The sequence below is a fragment of the Rana temporaria genome, chromosome 6, assembly GCF_905171775.1.
Source record: "Rana temporaria chromosome 6, aRanTem1.1, whole genome shotgun sequence".
In the NCBI taxonomy this organism is placed as follows: Eukaryota; Metazoa; Chordata; class Amphibia; order Anura; family Ranidae; genus Rana; species Rana temporaria.
In genome coordinates, this window is record NC_053494.1 from 30,660,199 (window position 1) to 30,683,959 (window position 23,761).

At 45.5% G+C, this 23,761-nt stretch overlaps 1 protein-coding gene across 2 annotated transcripts in view; it reads right to left on the bottom strand.

Moving 5' to 3' along the window:
- Positions 1 to 23,030, bottom strand: part of TFAP4 (transcription factor AP-4) — a 36,974-nt gene extending 13,944 nt beyond the window's left edge. For both annotated transcript variants that reach the window (XM_040356575.1, XM_040356574.1), the window contains exons 1-2: positions 22,888 to 23,030; positions 5,036 to 5,201 (exon numbers count right to left, since the gene is read on the bottom strand). In XM_040356575.1, the coding sequence (XP_040212509.1) occupies positions 5,036 to 5,201; positions 22,888 to 22,976 (255 nt within the window). In that variant the 5' untranslated portion in view covers positions 22,977 to 23,030. The remainder of the gene's footprint in view (positions 1 to 5,035; positions 5,202 to 22,887) is intronic.
- Positions 23,031 to 23,761: the final 731 nt, after the last annotated feature.

Below are 23,761 nucleotides of genomic sequence, written 5' to 3' on the forward strand. Positions count from 1 at the left end.
TAAGAAATAATGGAAACTCAGATGATTTGTTCCACAACCATTTTTTCACAAGTCCTTCAGTTTATAGTCCATATAAAAAGATTATAGCAATGTGATAAGTTGTGGAACCATAAAATGTCCATCCACAAATGGAAGCCTCCACAAGGGGATTAGAAGCAAAATCTACCAGGAGCTACAGAGTATAAAAGAGAAGAGAGGCGCCTCTAAGTGTAGTAATATGGTTACATTTATTGAAGGTACATCATTTAGCAACTCACATGGTTGAGGATTAAAAGAGGCACAACCAAGTATGCAGGCATCTGGGGTAAAGCTGTCCACATAGACAGTCCTCCTCACCACTGTCAGTCTGCAATCGTGACTGGGAAGACTACCCTGCAGTACAGCAATCTAAAAGAAAGGCTTGAACCGCTTGTGGAAGGGGTGACATCAATGGAGGTGAGGAGTACGGTCTATGTGGACAGCTTTACCACGGATGTCTGCATACTTAGATGTGTCTATTTTAATCATCTACCGTGTGAGTTTACATGTTCTACCTTCATTAAATGTAACCATATTGCTACACTTAGGGGTGCCTCTCTTCTCTTTTATAGTCAGTTGTGACATGACGCTACTTGTATATCAAAATATCGCTTGTATATCAAGTCAACATGTATTTAAGTACTGGTCTTGCAAAACGCTCTCTAACCAAGTTACTCTCAAACCAAGGTTTTACTGTATATTGCTAAGGGCAATCCTCAGTTTTATCAGTGTCTTTTGGTTGGATATAGCTTTCGACCTAGGAGACAAAACTGTACACCACTCTATTAGAGCAGAGTTCAAGATTGACCCATTTCCCCCTCAGCGCACTAAAATAGGCCTGCAGGCTTTCAAAATTTGTCCTTTAGCACTTGGAACCTGAATCTCTCGTCCCCAATATGTTACTAGTCAAAGACAAATGGAGCTTTCACAATAACCTCAGGTCCCAGTGCTAGGACACAATTTCTAGGGAGGTATTGCTGTTGCTTTGAGTAAATATATACAAAAAATATTGCGCTACTCGAAAAAAATATATGATATATATCAGTGGTTGTGGGCAGCCAACATACCAATGGATAATTGTGCAAAAGTGAAAAAAATATAAAATGTAGCGCCAACCTATGTGAAAAATTGTGTCCACAAAGTGGCCCCAAATGGACAGACACCCTATAGGGAAATATGTCCAAAAACTTCACTGGGTACAAGATGGGGAAAAGATCATATATACCATGAACAGAAAACAACTGACGTTCGCGGTTAAATATGAATAAGTGAACCAACAAAGGTAAATAAAGCAATTAATAAGTCCTGTAAAAGTGTGTGACCACAGATACAATTTATAAGTGAAAAAGTCCCATGTATATGTGTGGGGGTGGTTCTTTATGATACATTCATAGCTTGTGACTACGTTCAGATATTCCCCTCAGTTGAAAAAACAACACCACTTCACACGGAAAGGCAAGAACCTCTTCTCATGGACATTCCTTGGTAAGTTAAAAGATGAATACTCTTACCGACTCCCGTTGACCCACATCTCACCGTACGGTGGGTAGGTCTCCAAGGCTTATATGGGCTCAGATACCCTCCAACAGCACCGATGAAGGAAGAAATCCTGATTCTGATGTTCCTGAAGGAGATGGAAGTATTGGCCCCAGGAGCGTCCGTGAGATGGTGTGGAATAAACACTCCAGGTTTCAGAGGGAAAAAAGGGAAAAAGAACACCTCCTCATAGTGTAGAAAAATTTTATAAAATCTCTCAAAAGATATAAAAAAGTGTTCCACAGCAGAGAGAGAATCCAAACAGTACAAATGTATATAAAAATCCCGACAGATAAAAAGTTCCACACTTAGATCACCACAGCAGGTCACATCACCACAGCAAATCAAATCAAGAAAAGAAAAGTGTGGAACTTTTTATCTGTCGGGATTTTTATATACATTTGTACTGTTTGGATTCTCTCTCTGCTGTGGAACACTTTTTTATATCTTTTGAGAGATTTTATTAAATTTTTCTACACTATGAGGAGGTGTTCTTTTTCCCTTTGAAACCTGGAGTGTGTGAAGTGGTGTTGTTTTTTCAACTGAGGGGAATATCTGAACGTAGTCACAAGCTATGAATGTATCATAAAGAACCACCCCCACACATATACATGGGACTTTTTCACTTATAAATTGTATCTGTGGTCACACACTTTTACAGGACTTATTAATTGCTTTATTTACCTTTGTTGGTTCACTTATTCATATTTAACCGCGAACGTCAGTTATTTTCTGTTCATGGTATATATGATCTTTTCCCCATCGTGTACCCAGTGAAGTTTTTGGACATATTTCCCTATAGGGTGTCTGTCTATTTGGGGCCACTTTGTGGACACAATTTTTCACATAGGTTGGCGCTACATTTTATATTTGTTGCTTTGAGTAAACCAAAGACAGTAGGGCCGGTAGTTGTTCAACCCTGCAATTGTGTTTTTATCTGTGCAAGGGAGAAAACAAGAGCGATGAGGTGTAACAGACAGTGTAAAGCATCTGAACCCACCCAAAACAATGATCTCAAGATAAGAACGGGGGCTTGGTGGCATGTAATCTAAAGACCTTTAACAGCGGCAGGTCCAGGCTCATGCTTAAGTGGTGGTTATGTAGACAAAAGTGCTAAGGGAAAGTCCTCTTAATTATAAAAAAAAGTTTTTTCTCTTAAATTTTCTTAAAATGGAAGTGAAATGAAAGAAGTACAGCCAAAGATGTAAAATGTGAAAGATGATGTTACGCCGAGTAAATAGATACCTAAAATTTCATGTTTTAAAATTGCACTCAGTCATGGAATTTTTCGTCAAACTACGGTCACTTAAAAATCTCCATAGGCGATCCGTTAAAAAATTAACGGTTACCAGTTTGGAGTTCGAGAAGGTCTAGTGCTAGAATTATTGCTCTTTCTCCAACGATCATGGCGATACCTCACATGTGTGGTTTGAACACGGTTTACATTTACAGGGCGCAAATGCATTCACTTGTGAGCAAATCCTTCCTCTGCACTTAAAACCATTCCAAAAAACGTTTGGCAGTTTTGAATACCGATTTTTTTTTTCTAAATCTGGCCCCTTTAAGGCTCCAGTAAACAGGAAGTGACGCTTCCGGGTTACTAGATCCGAGACCCAGATTCGGGATCTACAGCCAGCTGGTGGATGTGTCGAGTGGATGGTTGGGCTGCCCGGTGGGACGGGAGACCGCAGGTGGTGCGGGGACGGAAGTCCCCTCCCGCTGCTTGTGATAAGAATCGAGCGGCTGCTGAGCCTCATCAGTTGTTATCACAAGAAAGCCGACCATCAGCTCTAACCACAGTAGTGGTGCCTGCATCTGTATAGGAACCCACACAAAAGTCTGTCAAATCGCCCCCGAAGTCGGACTGCATTGCTGGGTTGAAATTGTGCAAGTTTAGCTGAACTCACACACTTTCTTACTCCGCAGCAATGTGAACCTAGGCTCAATGAACTGAAGAGAAATAATGGCGGAAAAAGTTTTGTCTCCAAAGTGTGCCACATCCAAAAATGAATCAAGAAAGGGGAGATCCCCTGACTGGACTTTTCAGGCACAAGGATTACAGCCACATGTTGAAAAAAATATAAATATAATTTATTGCACAAAAACACTATACATTAAAAAGAAAGTACGCTGTGTATGGAATGAATACAGTGCGGAGTAAGAATTACAAGCAAATGGAGATAAATATATAAGGCATGATTGTCCACATTGCACCAGACATTTCGGAGAGACAACCCTTTTCTCAGGGGTATAAGAGGGAAAAAAAATAAAAAAAAATCAGCCAGCTATACAATTTGGGTTATTCTACATGCATAGCATTCCAACAAAGCATTTAAAAAAAATAAATAAAAAAAAAAGGAGAAAGTGAGCAGCATTGTGTCCTGTGGCTATAGGTGCATCTGATAATTAGTAAATGCAGTTAGGTTGACGCTTGATACCCGCTAAGGTACCCGTCCAGCATTACTGGAGTCAGCCCGAACTAGGCCCTTTGACAAGAAAATCGCACGGATTACTCTGTGCTGCTATAGCCAGTGCTCACGTGTATGTGGCTAGATGTGGGGAGCTGTTTCCAGATTCAGAGTAATCGGTGCGAGTTTCTTGTCAAAGGGCCTAGTTCGGGCTGACTCCAGTAATGCTGGACGGGTACCTTAGCGGGTATCAAGCGTCAACCTAACTGAAAAGTCCAGTCAGGGTATCTACTCTTTCTTGAAGAAAAATAATAAGCATGCAACTAGTACTGACTACAATTCCAATCTCCCCTGACATGTTTCTGCCAGTGGAAGTACTGGAGCAAAAATTTCAGAATTTCTCAATCAGGCAGGTAAAAATCGCCTGGTTGCATCCAGGATGGCATATATGTATGTGGTGTCCCATATTTAGGCTCTATGCCAAATTGTACCACTAGAGGGAAGTGCTGCAGGGGTAGAGTTAATGAGCCCAGCTGAGGCAAGTTGGCTCAGCAAGACCTCACCTTTGTTTATTCACCTTCACAATTTGCTGTGCCTAATTTTTGTGTAGTGAACCCATCCAGGGGGTCCACATTGAGGTGGAGGGAGCGCCGGAGAGACTTGGAAATCGTTCGGCTGCCCTCAGAAACTGAGTATTTCCGAACGGCTCTGGCACCCCCACACCTTTAGCCAAATGCGGAACTGAACATCGCAGAGGCTTGAATCCTGCTCATTTTGCGAGACAACACTTGCAAACCGAGTCAGGAGATATCTATATATATATATATATATATATATATATATATATATATATATATATATATATATATATATATATATATATATATATATATATATATATATAAACACTCGTTAACAGCAATCCGAGGTTCCACCGTACATGGCAAATATAGCACAAAATATCCTTCAGGAGTTAACCACAGACCTAATTTCCTGAAACAAACAAGCATATTTTATTTATATATTATAATATAAACCACATACTACACATCACTAATGACCCCTCCACTGACCTTGCTTAGTTTCTCCCCATCTGTATGAGGAATTAGAGTTTTTAGAGACTGGAAACCAGCATTTATACTTTGCATTCGACGTCGCTCATTGCTGTTGGCGATTTCGCGGCGTATTCGCCTTTCCTGGTCCCGCTGTGTCTCAGGAGTCAGGGGGATATTGGCGAGGCTGAAACAAAAAAAAAGTTAAAAGAAGAATGTTAGTTGCTGATGCAGGATAACTGATGCTGATACAGTACAGTACTGGAGTCAACTTTCTTAGGGCTTGTTCACACTGTCCTATAGCATTAGTATGGGCGTTAGAAGCACGTCAACAAGCTTTAGTATGGGCATTAATGACAAGTTAAAAACGCTCCCAAATACCCTATGCACAGTTTTGAACCGTTTGAGCATTAAATCCACTCCACAAACACCTATTCTATAACACCCCTCAAACGCCTGCCAGTTACCATAGACTTGAATGAGAGGCGTTGAAAGGCTTCAAATGCCTCCTAACTTGACAAAAGTCTTCAATTTTGAAGCAAATCAAACACCAACACTTCATGTTTTGATAATGTGAACAGCACTGTGCTGTCTATTGTATAATTTGCACAGGCTCTTGTGTTTTTAATGCCCCTCAAACACCTGCTTTTAAATGCCAGTGTGAACTTGGCCTCGTGGTTATATGAGGCTCTGTATTATCTGAGCCATAGGGGTTGTTGGGTGCCTTAGACCCTTACTACTTGTATTTAATCCACACGTCTTGGTATAAGATTCAACAATAACTCTACCCAAATGGCACTAAATTCCTCCTTTATATTCCTTTGTGGTGCAACATCTACCATACTTTTATTGAGATCCATGGCCCAGCTTTATGGGCCTCCTAAGTTATTAATATATTAGGAGATATTGATCAATCTTACCCCCTCACGACAAAAAAATAAAAAATAAAATAAAAGAAGCCTACCACTGACTAGCAAATCTGCTCCTATTTCTGCCTAACCACCATACCCCTCCTTATCTAGGAGTGCCCTCACATACCTGGTACTTCCAGGTATGGGGCACTTATGCCCCATTGCAATGTTCAATGCCTGTACACCATTGCACAGGAGCTGGAAAAGTTTAAACCTTCTCAGAGTCAAACCTGCATAGGCATTTTGGAAGCCCCAGCATCAGGTCTTGGCAGTGCTGGACAGAAGCATAGGGGAGAATAGACACCTTGGGGTTGATTTACGAATACTGGAGAGTGCAAAATATGGTGCATCTCTGCACAGAAACAAATCAGCTTCCAGGTTGTTTGTCAATGCTTAAAGCGGAATTCCACCCAAAAATGGAACTTCCGCTTTTCGGAACTCTCCCCCCCTCCGGTGTCACATTTGGCACCTTTCAGGGGTCGAGGGGGTGCAGATACCTGTCTTGGCACCCACTTCCGGAAATAACACTCCTGCGGCAGTCACGTCCCTACCCGCACCAATCGCTGTCTTCTGGGAAACACACTGTTCCCAGGAGAGAGAGGGGACCAGTGACGGCACGCTGCGCTACTCGCGCATGCGCAGTAGGGAAAGGGAACCTGGGCAGTGAAGCCATCACGCTTTACTTCCCGATTCCCTCAACGAGGATGGCGGCGGGTGCAGCCGAGAGACGACTGATTGCTCAGCCTCGGGTGCCAACATCACGGGCGTGCTGGAAAGGTAAGTGTCCATTTTTTAAAAGTCAGCAGCTGCAGTATTTGAAGCTGCTGGCTTTTTAAAATAAAAAATTGGCGGAACCTGAACAAGGTGAAGTTAGAAGCGGATTGGCTACCATGCACAGCTGCACCAGATTTTGCACTCTCCACTTTTAGTTAAAGGGGTGGTTCACCCTAAAAACTACTTTTTCTTATTACACTGGCCCCCCACATTACAATACGATTAAGCCTATTATCTTTTTTTTGATGCTGTACATACCTTCGTACAGCTATTCACCCGTGGCTTCCGGGTTGCGAGTCCCGCGGGAGTGGGCGTTCCTAACATGTCTGCGATTGACGGTTTGACCAAAAACGAGCTCCCCCCCCCGTCGCGTAAGCCGCGTCACGGTTGGCGAAAGGAGCCGAACGGCGATGCACATGCGCAGTATAGCGCCGACTCGCCGTTCGGCTCCTTTCGCCAACCGTAACGCGACGGGGGGAGCTCGTTTTTGGTCAAAACGTCAATCAAACATGTTAGGAACGCCCACTCCCGTGGGACTCGCAACCCGGAAGCCACGGGTGAATAGCTGTACGAAGGTATGTACAGCATCAAAAAAAAACATAATAGGCTTAATCATATTGTAATGTGGGGGGCCAGTCTAATAAAAAAAAAAGTAGTTTTTAGGGTGAACCACCCCTTTAATCAACCCCCTCATGTCTGCTATGTATCAACAGGCTCAGTTTGTGTCCTCACATCCCAAGGGTCACTTTATCTTAGGCTAGTGACATTATTAAAACGGATTCTGGATTTCTTGCTGGGGGCTAGTGCAGTTTGTACTGTGGGTCTCTTATCAAGATGCTTGAAGCAAGTGATAATAGTGCTGCCAATAGCAACCAAAGTCCAACTGTCCCATCTTAGAATATTATATGCAAGAATCAGGTTTCCTAAGGCCAAGATACACTTTGATATCGAAGGCCTACTGCTAAACTATGTGCACATAGTTTTAACGAACAAAGCCAAGTAAATAAACATGAGTGCATGTCCTTTGTTGTAGGCGCACAGCACTGAAAGGGTTAAGGTGGGTGTCTGTTGTACACCGGCCAGCATAATATGACCTATTAGGTGCCTCTGTGTGTGGGCCCTCAGGAAAGGATGGAAGCCGGAACCAAGAACCCCCCTTTCATCCCCTCCTGTCTGCCCTCAGGCCTCCGTAATAATTTCCAGATGACAGTACAGGGGGAGAATGAAGGCAGCTGACCCCCTCAGGGTTGAATGGAGGGAACTCCAGCTTCCTGCCCCCACCAAAATCTTAACCCCTCCCGATAGAAGGGATTAGTCACAGGACGTGATTAACAAGAGGACAGAGCATAGCAATAAGACACCTCATGCAGCAATGGGATAGTGAAGAAATGTTATCTTAATTTTATGGATAATAAAAAGGACTTTGTTAATCTGGCGCAGCGGAACAAAAAAAAAAAAAAAAAAAAAAAGTCTCCAATTCTGCAGTTAACATGCACACGTTATTTCTCTACGATGAACAAAATGGCTTCAGGTGTCCATTTTGTGCCACATTCTATAGAGAGGTTCTTCATTTCTGAAGACATTATAGGCCAACGCTACTTTCACGCAGTGGTGGCGGCCTAAGAATTCATGATGTGAGCACCAGAAATTTTGTAAACAAAAGTTACAGAAACATGCACATTGTGACTGGGCAAATGTCCACATTAGGGGTATAGGGGCTCCTGAGTAAACATAAGGTCGGGCGCGTTTAGAAGCTCTACCAAACCCACATGGCCAAGCCCTGCAAGAAGCTGTTGCCTGCAATGGGCCTTCCTCACCACCCAGCTGTACATATACGCAAGTATAAACGCGGCTGCAGGGTGGGGAAGGCCTCATCCACAGATGATTGTTCCCTGTAATGGACCAGCTTCCTGGGTGGATTCGGAAGTGCATTCGAACAGCCTAAGCTCATCTCTACTCCTGAGAGCCGCCGGAAATTGATCCCAGCTGATCCCTTAATCCCATAGCTCAAACAGTTTGAACACATTCATACCATAGTTGCCAACATTCCAGAAAAAATTGCAAGGATGCCTTTTCATCCCATTAGGGAAAAAACGGCCATTGAGGCTTAGGCCGGCCATACAAGGAGCAAATTTCTTTCCTGCAACATAGACAGTGTTGATGCGGGAATCCCTCCTCCTGGGCCAATATCTTCTCCCGGTGATTGCTAATGGCTATAGCAGCCGCTAGCAATAATCATTGGTAAAACCTGTCATGCTGGTTGCACCAAAGTTGATCAATCAACTACGTACATTCAGCCTGCCCAAACAAGGTTTGAATCTCGGCTGGTTCCTGCTAAACTGGCCGAGATCCGAACCTTGTATGGGCTGCCTCTGAGAGCCACTTACCATAACAACTTGGCAGAATGTTCCACGAGGCATGGGGTTCATGGAAAAATTTGCTAATTAGGAGGCCTGTCCTACAGAAAGCAGTGCATTTGACAATTATGTCATAACTAGACATGAAAAAAGGCTACCTGAACTGACAGATTTTATTTATTTTTTGTCATTTTAACATTGTGCATCAGAAGAATCTAGTCAGAATATGTAAGGAATAAAAAGTTCAGGTGGTATAAACAAAAAACTGGGCTTATTCAGACTGCTGCATTGCACCACGCAGGTAAAACACGTTTTACCACGCGTTACCGCAAACGCGCAGCAAGGCATGTACTGTAGTGAAATTTTAAATAGCACCCCAATGCACCAACAACTAGCCCACACTTTCTCTTATGTTTACCGACATGTCCCGTGTACATGAAGCCTTAAGGTCACCTTTAGTAAGTGACCAGGAATTTGGTCCCGATGAAGGAATGCGTCTTCATTAACAGTAGAGGACATGAATTTTCAAAGCTCTTCAAATCTCAGAGGGATGTCTTTCACAAATACAGTATTGGTCCGAGTTTAGGTCATTGGGATTCTGCACTTTTAAAGCGGAGCTCCACCCTAAAGTGGAACTTTCGCTCATCGGATTCCTCCCCCCCTCCAGTGCCACAATTGCCACCTTTCAGGGGGGAAAAGGGTTGCAGATACCCGGCAGGTATTTGCACCCACTTCTGGGAATAGACTCTGCGGGGACCTGCGGGCAGTAAGTCAGTTCCCGTCCCCGTCCCCCCCCATTGTGTTCTGGGAAATACACGGCTCCCAGAACACAGCGGGGAACAGTGAGGACGGCGCAGCGCAACTCGTGCATGCGCAGTAGGGAACCGGGCAGTGAAGCCGCAACGCTTCACTTCCTGATTCCCTCACCGATGATGGCGGTGGGGGCAGCCGAGAGATTGCTTGTCTTCTGCTGATGACGTCGCTGGACTCCAGGACAGGCAAGTGTCCATCTATTAAAAAAGTCAGCAGCTGTAGTATTTGTTTTTATTTGTGTTTTTTTTTTTTTTTTTTTACAGGGGAGTTTCGCTTTAAGGCTGGAACACACTGGTCGAATATCTGCTGGCATCGGGCATTTCAAGAGAAAAATGGGCCAACATTCAGCCAGTGTGTACAGCAGCCTGACCGACTTCTGTTGAACGGGCATGCTGGAAAACCAGCATCAGATCAGCGCTGATCAGTGTTGTTTTGGGGGGTACCCTCTCAGAGCACAAAGGCACTGTAGGGGTGATCACTGCACCAACATTGCTCAGTTAGTATGGCGGGCAAGGACGTCATTGGTTTCGACGTGAACGTAAATGGCGTCCAGCCCCATTCACGGACGACTTACGCAATCGACGTAAATTTTAAAATTTCTACGCGGGAACGACGGCCATACTTAACATTGGTTGCCCCGCATATAGCAGGGGCAACTTTACGTGGCGCAAATCTAACGTAAACGTCGTAACTTCACTGCGTCGACCGCGCGTACTTTCGGGAAATCACGTATTTTGCATACTCGACAGGGAAAACGACGGAGGCGACACCTAGCGGCAAAAAAAAATAAAAAATTGCATTCAAGATCCGACAGCGTAAGAGCCTTACGCCTGTCGGATCTAATGGATATCTATGCGTAACTGATTCTAAGAATCAGTCGCATAGATACGACGGCCCAGATTAGGACTTACGACGGCGCACATTGCGTTGCGCCGTCGTAAGCCCTTTGAGAATCTGGGCCTTAGAAGAGTGATGGCAGAGAAAAGACTATGTTAGAACATAAAGTCTGGGAAGCTGCTGCAGGTATGTGTGGATATTGCCAACTCCGTGCGCTTCCTACCTGCACCAGTTTGCCCTTCTTCCCCTGTGACAGCGGTCTCTTTTTAAGCAAAGCAGTTTCCTTAATTGCCTCTTTAGGGCAATTAGGACACCTGCTGGGATTAGTTATACCTTACAAACGCCCCGCTGTGAGGACTGCTTCCTTTGCAGCCAATAGAAATGCAAATTACTTTAATCTTGAAGGAGTCCACACATCCAAGCCCTCCTAATCAGCGTATCTCTTGTGGCTTCTCTGTTTTTATTCATTGACCAATACACATTGTTAAACTGTTTGTACAGTCTTCTGGGGATGATCTATTCCAACTTCTATTATTAGGATCTCTTAATTAATCACAACATACAAATTTACAGTTGAACTAGTCCTACATGAACTGTTTTATCTGCCAAAGGATTTGTAATTGTGTCCAGTCATATTTGTGATCCACAAACCTCAGCCAGACAACAAAGCCAAGACACCCGCCCTATCCAACGCCTGGTACACACCATGAAATTATCAGACCAATGATTGTCCTCTTTTTTTTGCACGCTAATCTCATATCGAAAAAGAAGAGTTTACTAAAGTTCCTTAAAATTCTCGTACGACAGAATAAAAATACAGAAGTGATGGAACGTATTGTAGTGTATTTTTATTGTATTTTCTAACAACTGTACTGAAAAATCTGAAAAATGTGGGAGAGCGCTTCTCAGAGGGGAGGAGCCGAGACAGACGCAGAGGGACCCCCAGAAGACGTGGATCGGGGCCACTCTGTGCAAAACAAACTGCACAGTGGAGGCAAGTATGACATGTTTGTTATTTAATAAAAAAATATATATATTAAACCTTAAAGGGCCAGTTCACACCAAATGCAGTCCAGTGTGTTTTTTTTTTCTGCATCAAAAACACATGGAAAGTAGGTTATATGGTTTTTCAATGGCATAGTTCACACCAGTGCTTGCAGTTTCAGTGCGTTCCAGTAAAAAAAAAAAAAAGTAAAACATGCTGCATTTTACCTGCACTGGAACACTGTAAAACACACCTAAATGCAGCAAAAACGCACTTGTCCTTATCGAAGGTTAATAATAAAAAAAAAAAAAAGGGGGGAGGTATGAAAAAAAGAAACTGACTGCATGGTGTGAACTAGAGCCATTGGAATACATGGAAAACACTATGCATGCATTTTTAGTGCAGAAAAAATGCACACGGAACTGCATCTGGTGTGAACTGGCCCCGAAATCAAGCCTTTTTACTAGTCATTTAAAGCGACTTGATATAAAACTTAAAGTGTTTGTACAGGGAAAAAAATGTTTTTGTTTAAAATAACAAACATGTCATACTTACCTCCACTGTGTAGTTCGTTTTGCACAGAGTGGCCCCGATCCACGTCCTCTGGGGTCCCTCGGCGGCTGTCTCTGTGCTCGCCGCAATTAGTAACCACAGTCATGCGAGAGCTCACATGGTGGTCACTAATTGCAGGCGCGCTCCCGTGATACAGCGAGCGGCCATAGCCGCTCACTGTATCACTCGGCCCCACCCCTCGGCGCGCCGAGTCACTGGTTGTGATTGACAGCAGGGCCAGCCAATGGCTGCGCTGCTCTGTCCCATCTGCTCTAGCAGAACAGCGGCCAGGCTGAGCTGCGAAGAGGATCTTGGGACCGCGCGGGACTTTCGAGGGGTCAGGTAAGTATAACCGGGGCTCGGGGGGGGGGGGGGGGGGCGGCGCCGGCGTTATGCTATGTTTTTTTCACCTTAATGCATAGATTGCTTTAAATCCACCCTGGTATGTCGGCACTGGGGACTGAAGCCCAGTGAAGAAAGTGGCCGGGTGAGGACAGCACTGGATCCTGTCCTTTTTTTTTTTTAAGTCAGCAGGTACAGTTTTGTAGCTGCTGACTATTCATTTTTTAATACATAACTGAACAGTTTGGGCTCATTTACATTTGCATTTTGAGGGTTAAGGGGGGGGGGGGGGGGGGGGGGGGGAACACACACCACAGTGGAGTTGCATTTTTATCTCCCACATACTGCTCCCTCTTAAAGCAGAGTTCCACCTCAAAAATGGAACTTACGTTGTCCAATACAGGCATTTGCACCCACTTCCGGCCATAGATAGCCACACTATCTGCGGATATCTACACCACGTCCGGCACCCCCCCCCCCCGTTGTCTTCTGGGAGACACACAGGTCCCAGAAGGCAGCACAGACCATTCGAATTACGCATCACAACTCACGCATGCGCAGTAGGGAACCAGGAAGTAAATACGCAAGGCTTCACTTCCCGATTCCCTTACCGAAGATGGTGGCGGCAGCATCCGACAGCGGAGGGACAGATCGGCCTCAGGTGCCGACATCGTGGGCACCCTGGACAGGCAAGTGTCCTTATTTTTAAAAGTCAGCAGCTGCAGTATTTGTGACCCTGCAATGCAGGCTTTTAGGGGTTACTTAACACCTCCTTGCCACCTGTCAAGCACCCCCTGAAGAGTGATTCAGCGTGGACGGCTCTTCAGAAAGCCAACGCTAGTGTAAGTAAGCCCCGATTATTTGTAATGATTGACTGGTTCACTGTCCTGTGACGACTATCATACTCTAGACACAGACAGTATAGTGATCTTCAAATTACATCATGTGATGACTGTAAAAGGTGACACCGCATGTTGTATTTTTCTGCTTTGTATTTCCTTCTAAGAAACCGACACTGAGAATAGTAGATAGCCGCTACTGCTCAACTCTGCTTTTGAAGATGCCGACTCTTGCAAAATCCCACCAAAAGAAAGCTCTAGGTGTGATATTAACCACTTAAGACCCGGACCATTATGCAGGTTAAACCAGGGCCCTTTTTGCGATTCGGCACTGCGTCGCTTTAACTGACAATTGCGCGGTCGTGCGACGTGGCTCCCAAACAAAATTGGGGTCTTTTTCCCCACAAATAGAGCTTTTTTTTGGTGGTATTTGATCCCCTCTGTTTATTTTTTGCGCTATAAACAAAAATAGAGCGACAATTTTGAAAAAATGCAATTTTTTTTTTTATTTTGCTATAATACATATCCCCCAAAAATATATAAAAAAAAGTTTTTCCCCCCCCCTCAGTTTAGACCGATACATACTCTTCTACATTTTTTTTTACCAAAAATAATAAAACGCAATAAGCGTTATCGATTAAATTTTGCGCAAAATTTATAGGGGATAGTTTTATTGCATTTTTATAAAAAAAATTTTTTTTTACTACCAATGGCGGCGATCGATTTTTTTTGTGACTGCGACATTATGGCGGACACATCGGACAATTTTTGGGACCACTGTCATTTTCACAGCAAAAAGTGCTATAAAAATGCGCCGTTTACTGTGAAAATGACAATTGCAGTTTAGGAGTTAAAGGGTAGCTGATAAAGTAAAAAGTAATGTTTTGCATTATAACTAGTTTGATACCTGTTGAAATCGGGCTGGTTTATTCACCTCCGTCACTCCTGAATCGTTATTCTCACTGACTTCCTGGTTTGCGGTGCGCATTCATTCTTGCTACATCACGGCCTAATGGGAACTACAGTTCCCATTAGGCTTAGCCTCCATGCCTGTGAGGGATAAGAGAGCATCTTCACGCAGGGCTGTAGTCATAGGGAGGGGGTGAGCACATTCTGCTTTCCACCATGCAAAACAGCTCAGATGCTGGTGGAAAGCAAGAAGAGGAGTGACAGGAAATGGCATTTTCAAACCTGGATTACTGTATTTTGGAGGTCAAAAGGAAAAACGAGGCAAGTGATATTTAAATGCTCTAGCTTACAGCAATCAATTGATCTAATAAAAAATTAACCTTTAGTGTTCCTTTAACCACTAGGGGGCACTGTAGGGGTTAAGTGTGAGCCCATATGTGTTTCTAACTGTAGGGGGGGCGGGAGGTGTGACATCATTGATCGTCTTTCCCTATATCGGGTAACAGACGATCACATGCCACAGTGAAGAACAGGGAAGGTGTTTATATATACACACACACACACACACCCACACAAAAACACACACACACCTCTCCCCATTCTTCATCTCCGGTGACCGATCGTGGGACACCGGTGGCGATCAGGTCACGGAGCTTCGGCTGGGCTCTTAAAGGCAACGTACAGGTACATGATTGTGCCCAGCTGTGCCATTCTGCCGACGTATATCGGCGTGAAGTGGTCCTTAAGTGGTTAATTGTTTGCATACAGCATTGCATGACTGCTCAATTACCGGGTAAAGTAGCAAAAAAATGGCCTGGTCATGGAGGGGGTAAAGATATTCTGGCGCTGAGGTGCTTAAAGCGGAGCTCCACCCTGAAGTGGAACTTCGGAACCCTCCCCCCTCCGGTTTCACACTTGACACCTTTCGGGGGGGGGGGGGGTGTGCGCAGATACCTGTCAAAAACAGATATTTGCACCCACTTCCGGGAGTCCTCTATGCGGGGACCTGCGGGTAGCGCGTCACATCCTGCCCCTGCCCGTTGTGTTCTGGGAAAACACACGGCTCCCAGAACACAGCGGGAACCAGTGAGGACGGCGCTCTGCGACTCGCACATGCACTGTAGGGAATTGGGCAGTGAAGCCGGAGCGCTTCACTTCCCGATTCCCTCACCGAGGACGGCAGGGGGCAGCAGAGTGCCAAGCGATCGCTCGTCTTCTACTGCGGATGGCGCTGGACTCCAGGAACAGCAAGTGTCCCAATATTAAAAGTCAGCAGCTGCAGTAATTGTAGCTGCTGGCTTTTAATATTGTTTTTACAGCGGAGCTCCGCTTTAAAGCTAAATCACAATGCAAATTAGCATTGCGTTTACTAGGCGCATGCTTGTTCCAGGTCAGCCCTGAGGGAAAAGACAGCCCAGCAATTAGCATTTTCAGAAGCAGATCAGCAACGACAGAGCCAGCCAATCCGGTGACATTTTAGAAGCCCTGGTTATTCTGTCAGAGTGTGTTTTCTGTGTCTATAAAGCTTTGTCTGTTCAATTCTTCCAGCATTGCTGCGATAGGTCTCCTATTTTACACTACAGGACACCGACATTGCTTATAGAAACCCCTTTCAGCAGAACGCTTCTAATTTGCTGAGTAGCATTTATTTGTGAAACTGAAGCTACTTCTTTGTGTATAAATATGGCAGAAGCTCCATGACATAACAGGACATGAGGGGGAGAAGTGCAGCCAGCCAGGCCCCGTACACTGACCGCCGTCAGCTGAACGCTGCGCGAGCTGGAAAACACCAAGTCACGTGACCGCCCTCCCCACAGCACGCTTTGTGCTGAGGGAACGCATGGCCAAGCACGGACTACATCTCCCGGCGTCCCCCACGCCGCCGAACTACACTTCCCGGCAGCACCGCGCGTGCCGACACTCCTACTCCAGGCGGGCTGCAGAGTCACGGCCAGGCCTGTCTGCGCTGTTCTCCCCCTCGGCCCACGACGTGCAAGGTCACCAGTGGGGAGCCTTGCAAAGCCCATAAAAACAATGCCCTAAATCCTGACAAGGCTGCCATGAGGGGAATAAAGCTGCTGCAGTTAGCTCTTCACTACCTCAATAGCTACTATGGAGGGGGTGGAGTGCAAGGTCCAGCTTCCAGCCCTCTGGCTGCACAATGTGGTGGTACACAGACTCTTGGAGGCCAAACTTTGCCTGAGGTGACAGAATGCTTGGAGGACGTCGAAATACATTCTTTGCTGTCGGGCACCACTTGGCACAGGTCAGATAGGTCTGTAGGCCGTAAAATTCAGCAGCGTATGGAATAAGAGGTGTGCAACAAACCAATGACAGCCCACTCACATGCATTATTTTTCTAATAACAGTCATGCATTTGTAAGCATTAGAATAAGGCGTCGTTCACGGGAGGCCACGTTTGTGTCTGTGCCCCCCATGTGAGGGCCACGGTTTACCCGCATTGGGGGTGCACAGGTGTTTTCCATGCAGGTAGTCCAATGACATTCAATTCTGTAGACACAACTGCTGCTCCTGAGGTGACGTCTGTGTGGGTGCACGGCTCTGAACGTACAGTCTGCATCCGGGGCCATGCATTCACACGATTGTCATATTGGGAGTCGCGGTTGTGTCCGCTGCATCCCAAATTACGCCAATGGGACTGCCTGCACAGAAAACACCTGGGCATCCCTATGTGGGGAAATACGGCCCTCATATGGGCATGGGTACATACACCTTGTGTGAATGAGGCCCAACAACCAAAACGTTTGAAAACGACAAAAGCAAAACAAATCCTGGGGATGGAAACATTTGTAGCACCGACTTTTTTTCAGCCGTCACACATAAATGCCAAATTGTTTCAATTTCACAAAAACCTGCAACATTGTGTATTCTGTCATTACAAGGCTTTAACTTCACTAAAATAAAATCGTATATCCAATTCCTGGCTGTGCTGCGGCCAAGCTTTGATCCCTCGAAGCGCCGAGTGCGATATAAAACTTCAGCATCCGACATTTCCAGGAGTGTCAGATGACTGCCAACCCTCCCCTCTGCAGCTTCATGGTTCCATCTGCTGGCCCCTGTCACTACGGTGTCCTGTAGGCATGATCTATCAAACCACAGAGCAAGGGGGGGAACCAGACATCCAACCCTGACCAGAAGATGCACATTATTTGGCAAGCGCAAGGTAGAAAAGATTAGTGGTGCGGACAGCAAGATCTAAAATATTTTCTTTCCAGACTGCCCTTATTTTTACTCTACTTGAACACCAGTCAAAAACAACAAAAACATAAAAATTAGTAGCCGATATAAAATAAAACCATGTCAGTCCAGAGATTTCCCTTGCAGTACTTTTGCTAGAGAGCCTCAGTATAATGGTTAGACTCATTCAACCCACTTCCTCCGAGCCCAGGCATCCTGGACACATTGCCCCCAACCTGTAGAAAGAACAGTAAAAGAAGCAACACAGTGATAAGCTCATCTCCGTCACTTCGCTCTCCTCCCATTAACATGCTTCTTGGCAGTGAATGCACTGATTGGCTCCTTGTGCTGCCTCATACATGAGCCCTGCTGTAAAGGGACTGCAAGAGGCGGATATGTCAAATTCAGGCGTTAATAATGCATGCATTTAAAAAGAATACATGTGATGTATTAATGATTACAGATCTGCATAAACTGGTGGCTTAGACCCGCATCACACAGGGGCGGCACGACTTTGGGAGCGATTTAGCAAGACGATCTAAAGACGACTTCAGAAGCGACTTGCAAAATGACTTCTGTATTGAAGTCAATGCAAGTCACCCCCAAAGTCGTACAAGAACCTTTTTCTAAGTCGGAGGGACTTGAGTCGCTCCTATTAGAACGGTTCCATTGAGCGGAGCGCGACTTCAGGCGGCTGAGTCGCCCCTGTGTGAACCGGCTCTAGTTCAGCAATACACACTTTTTTAAAATAATTATGTCCAACTCAAAGTACAACACTGTTTCAGGAATAATAAACAAAAAAAAAAAAAGCAAAAATCGGTCATACAGGTAAAAAAGATAGAATACTAAGGGTATGCAATATAATACTACATAGTATTTTTATCACATACCCCTAGTATTCTACCTTTACTTGTATGACTGCTGATTTGCATTGAATATTATTAATAATATGGAGCATGTCCACCTTATCAGCAAAAGGGATCCTCAAAATGATAGTACAAAATGTAGGCAATGATATTAAAACATTACAGTTCACCAATACACAGCCAATCCCATAATAAACCGGGGAATTGCCACAGCAGCGTAGTGTGGATTTATATTGACCTTCAATACGACAATTCTAAAATTCCCTCCCTGCCAAATGGGGGGGGGGGGGCATCAAAGCATTCATTTTCAATAGCCAGGTATCCTAATGACTTGGGTGCAGCTAAAAGCAGCAGGGGCCCCAGCATCCAGGTACGCATTGCTACTGACCTTGCGAGACTACAAAAGCCTCCATCTCTCCTCCCACCCATTAACAAAGCCACATGGTGGTATTAGTATACAGTACACACTATTGAAAAGCACGGCATGCAGCAAAACAACGTGACCTTGGAACATGTTTATTACTACAGCAAAATGTAAAACTGATGCCCCTAGAAACCAGATCCCTTATTTCACCTGAATAAAGGAAATCTGGTTGTTGCTATGGGCAACCGATTCATGCAAACACAAAGTGGGCCTGCACCATATGAACATGCCGATCATACAGGTTAGATTTACAATTGAAAATGGTAAATTTTGGAAGTCGATATTTAATCCCTTCATGAAGTCAAAAACAAATCAATTACGATCTAACGGCCAGAAAAAAAAAAAAATTGAAGATCAGGTAGGAAACTTCTCACTCCCATACATGACGCAATATTACCAACGATATTTACCAATTATTGCTCATCGCTGGGCAGCAAAGGGGTCAACATGCCCATTTCCAGCGATCACTTATCGCCAAGACTTTCGTGACTGCTTAGCAGTCATTCCCTTTTTCTCCCAGAAAAGAGAACTAAATACTCTGTTCGCCGCATCCATGCGTTGCGGAAAAGTCATGGCGGTTTAAATTTTGCTCATTGGCCAAGAACTCCCAGAGGCAAGTGATTGTTCCCCATTCTCCCTGCCTCTTTGCCGCATCACTTTATTGGCACAACCAAGGAGAAAAGTTGTGGGTTGAAATGTCGTCAATTAGGGACCAATTGGTCCTAAAGATCAATGTAGAGTGATCATTCCTTTTTCTCCTTGAAAAAGAAGAATATGAACCAACTTCTCCCAATGAATGGTGGTTATTCGCTTTCCCACTTTGCAGCATCCATAAGTCAGCTCATCCAAAGAGAAAAGTCATGGTGGTTTTCATTTTGTCAGCGGGCAACCGTTTGCTTACCAGCGCCAAGTGATCATTGCGCTGTCTCGCTACAATGAGAAATAGCCTCTTTGCCACAACCATACTTGGGCCTTGTCATAGTTAAAATTTTGGAGGTTAGCGGCCAATTACTTCCAATGTCCAGTGGTGGGCGACATTCTCTTTTCTCCCTGAAAAAAAGAATGGCCTGTTCTGCTGCATCCATACATCGGCTAATTTAAGGGGAAAGTCAAATTTTATCAATTAATGGCCAATCGCCCCTAAAGAATGACACCAAGTGGTCATAACCCTTTCTTCTCTGCAATGAGTAATCGTCTCTTCCCAGCAACGTTTGCAGATGCAAGGAGAAAAGTCATTGTGGTTCTGATTTAGCCAATTAGTGGCCAATTGCGCCCAAAGTATGGCAGCAAGTTCCCTTTTCTCCCTGACAAAAAAAACAAAACAAAGTGTATTGCCCGTTCGCTGCATCCATACATTGGCCAATTAGAGTGGAAAGTCATGGTGGTTCAAATTCTGTCCACTATTGGCAAATCACTCCCAAAGAACAGCAGCAAGAGATCGTTCCCTATTCTCCCTGCAACATCAGAATGTCAGTCGACACAAGGAGAAAAATTATGGTGGTTCAAATTTTGTCAATTAGTGGGCAATCGCTCCTAAAAGAACCTCGCTGAATGATCATTTCCCTCTCTTTTCCGCAACCATGGGCCGGACAATGTCATGGATGTTCTACATTGGCTAATTAGATGGAAAGGCGTGCTGGTTAAAATTTTGTCCATTAGTGGCCAATCACTCCAAAAGAACAGTAGCTGGCGATCGTTCCCTATTCTCCCCGTCTCAGTCAACCCAAGGAAAAAAAAAAAATTATGGCAGTTCCTATTTTGGCAAAGAACCGAGCAATCCCTTTCCTTTTAACCGCACCCATACGTTGGCCAATGTCATGGCCGTTCTGTATTGGCCAGTTGGAGGGAAAGTCATGTCGATTCAAATTTTGTCCGTTAGTGGTCAATAACTTTCTAAAAATCTGTGCCGAGTAACAATTTCCCTTTGTCATCTCTTTGCCGCAACCATACATCAGTTCTACAGTGGCCAATTAGAGGGAAAGTCATACTGGTTCAAATTGTATCCACTAGTGGCCAATCACGCCCAAAGAACCGCGTGGAGCAATCACTTCCCTTTTTGCCACAACCAAACATCAGCCAATGTCATGGCCGTGCTACCTTGGCCAATTAGAGGGAAATCATACTGGTTCAAATTTTGTCCATTAGTGGCCAATCCCGCCCAAAGAACAGCGGCTGGCGATTATTGCCTATTTTCTGCATCATTACGTTGGCCAACCCAAAAGGAGAAAAGTTATGGTGGTTCAAATGCTTCTAAAGACTGGTGCGGAGTGATCATTTTATTTTATTTCCGCAAAGAGGAATAGCCTCTTCGCCGCAACTAAACATCAGAGAAAAATAACGGAGCTTCTAATTTTGTTGATTACCAAAGTATGGCGGAGAGTGACATTCCCTCTGATCGCCAAATCTATACATAGGCCAAATTAGAGGAGACAGTCATGGCGCTTCTAATTTTGTCAATGAGTGGCCAATCGTTACCTGAACTATGGCGGCGAGTGACGTTCCCTTTTCTCCCTCATTGACCAATTAGAGTAGAAAGTCGTGGTGGTTTAAATTTTGTCACTGAGCGGCCATTCATTACAGAACTATGGCGGCGAGCGACATTCCCTTTTCTCCCTGATCGCCAAATCTATACATAGGCCAATAATTGGAGAAAGTCATGGCGCTTTTAATTTTGTCAATGAGTGGCCAATCGTTACCTGAACTATGGCGGCGAGCGACATTCCCTTTTCTCCCTACATTGGCCAATTAGAGTAGAAAGTCAAGGTGGTTAAAATGTTGTCAATGAGCGGCCAATCGCTACTGAACAATGGCTGCGAGTAAAATTCTCCCTTCTTCCTACATTGGCCAATTTGAGTAATAAGTCATGGTGGTTAAAATGTTGTCAATGAGCGGCCTGACGTTACCAAACTATGGCGGCGAGTGACATTCCATTTTCTCCCTGACCGTCAAATCTATACATAGGCCAATAATGGGAAAAAGTCATGGCGCTTCTAAGTTTGTCAATGAGCGGCCAATCACTACTGAGTGATGGTGGCGAGTGACATTCTTCTTTCTCCCTACATTGGCCAATTATAGTAGAAAGTCACGGCGTTTCTAATTTTGTCAATGAGTGGCCAATCGCTAGTGAACGATGGCGGCGAGTGACATTCCCTTTCTCCCTGATCGCCAAATCTATACATAGGCCAAATTCTAGTAGAAAGTCATGGCGCTTCTAATTTTGTCAATGAGCGGCCAATCGCTAGGGAACGATGGCGGCGAGTGACATTCCCTGTCTCCCTGATCGCCAAATCTATACATAGGCCAAATTATAGTAGAAAGTCATGGCGCTTCTAATTTTGTCAATGAGCGGCCAATCGCTACTAAACTACGGCGGTGAGTGACATTCTGCTTTCCCCCCTACATTGGCCAATTATAGTAAAAAGTCATGGCGGTTCAAATTTTGTCTAATCGCTCCCAAAAAAAAATATGTCGGCAATAGATCTGGCGCGGCGCGCTGGGACTTGTAGCCCCACAAGTCGCCCTGTCACACCCCCCACTGAGTTTGCAATCTTAGCCTCCCCCCGGGTGTTGCTTCTCTGGTGTGAAATCAGCTGACTGCTCAGGAGGGGGGTGTGTGATCGCTTCCAGCGTTAGATTTAAATGCCCCCCCCCCCCATATGGCGCCCCCAGGAGCAGTGGCGGAGAGCCGCAGTGGTGCTCCCAGGCAGGCATCGCTCATGCTCTCTCTCTCGGCTCTGCAGCATGGCCGGGGCACCACGTGGGTCTGTTTGCAACTGACAAACCTTCCTCTCTGCGCCCTTTAAAACAAACCCCAGTGATCGCCGGTCATTCCCAGTCCTGGGGACCCCCCTCCCCCCATTGGCTGCCTCTCAGGGGTGCAGAGGGGCCCCCTCTGTGTTTTTTTTTTTTTATAATTCCCCAGCACACAGCTGATCGGGGCTCCCCGCCTCCCTCCCCATGTCTGCAAGGTGATCTAAGGAGATCTGCAGCGTGCACGGTCGGGGCCATGTGCGCCAGCAAAACAGAAAGCAGAAGCAGCAGCACAGTAAGTGCCGGGGGTACCTACCTGCACAGCCCCCCGATCACTTCCTTCTCCGTCTTCCTGAAGTGTTGCAGGGAGGATACTTTCTGCGCGGGCATCATGAAATACTCCATAGCAATCAGCAGGAGGACCAACCCCCCCACCACCCCCCCAAAATAAAAACCACCGTGCACCCCTCCCTCCCCCCCTTTTGCACCCTCCTTCCAGCAGCTTTCCCCCCTTTTTTTGATCCCCTCTTCCGATCAGCCTTATTGATCAGGTGATGGTGCATGCAGGCAGATCAATGGTGTAGTGTGTGTAGGATGTCCCAGATGATCAGGGGGAGGTGTCTGTCTCTCTCCTTGTGTTCTGCCTCTCAATGTGAGTGTGTGTTTGCAGCTGATGTCTGTTTCAAGGCGGGAAACAGCTGGTGAGAGATCAGAAACAGCACCCCTCCCCCCTGCAACAACCCCCCCTTCCTCCCTCCTTCCACCCAGAGCCAAATCCCAGCCCTTCTTCCGCAGAGTAAGGCATTGCATGTAAACAAAGGACTATTTGCAAGGCTTTGCATGGCCTGCTGCGGTGGGGAAAGGGCAGGCTTGCGCTGATCTGGGGGGTGCATGCTGGGCTGGGGGTCCCTGGGGTATTTTGGGGGTGCACAGTGGGCGCCTAAGGGTGTTGGATCCAGGGGAGGGGGGGTGGGGGGGAGAGAACAGAAGCTGAATGGGGAGGCTGGGAGGTGATCTGGCTGCATGCGCCACGCTTGGGTGATCAGTCCCATCAGCTGACAGCTTGGCAGAGAGGAGAGAGCAAGGGGAAGGAAGAAGAAAGGAGAAAAAAGAACCGAGCACATGTTCAGTGCCTGCATCATCCCTAACCCCTACACTGCCAGAGAGGCCTTCTGCAGGGCTCCCTCCGC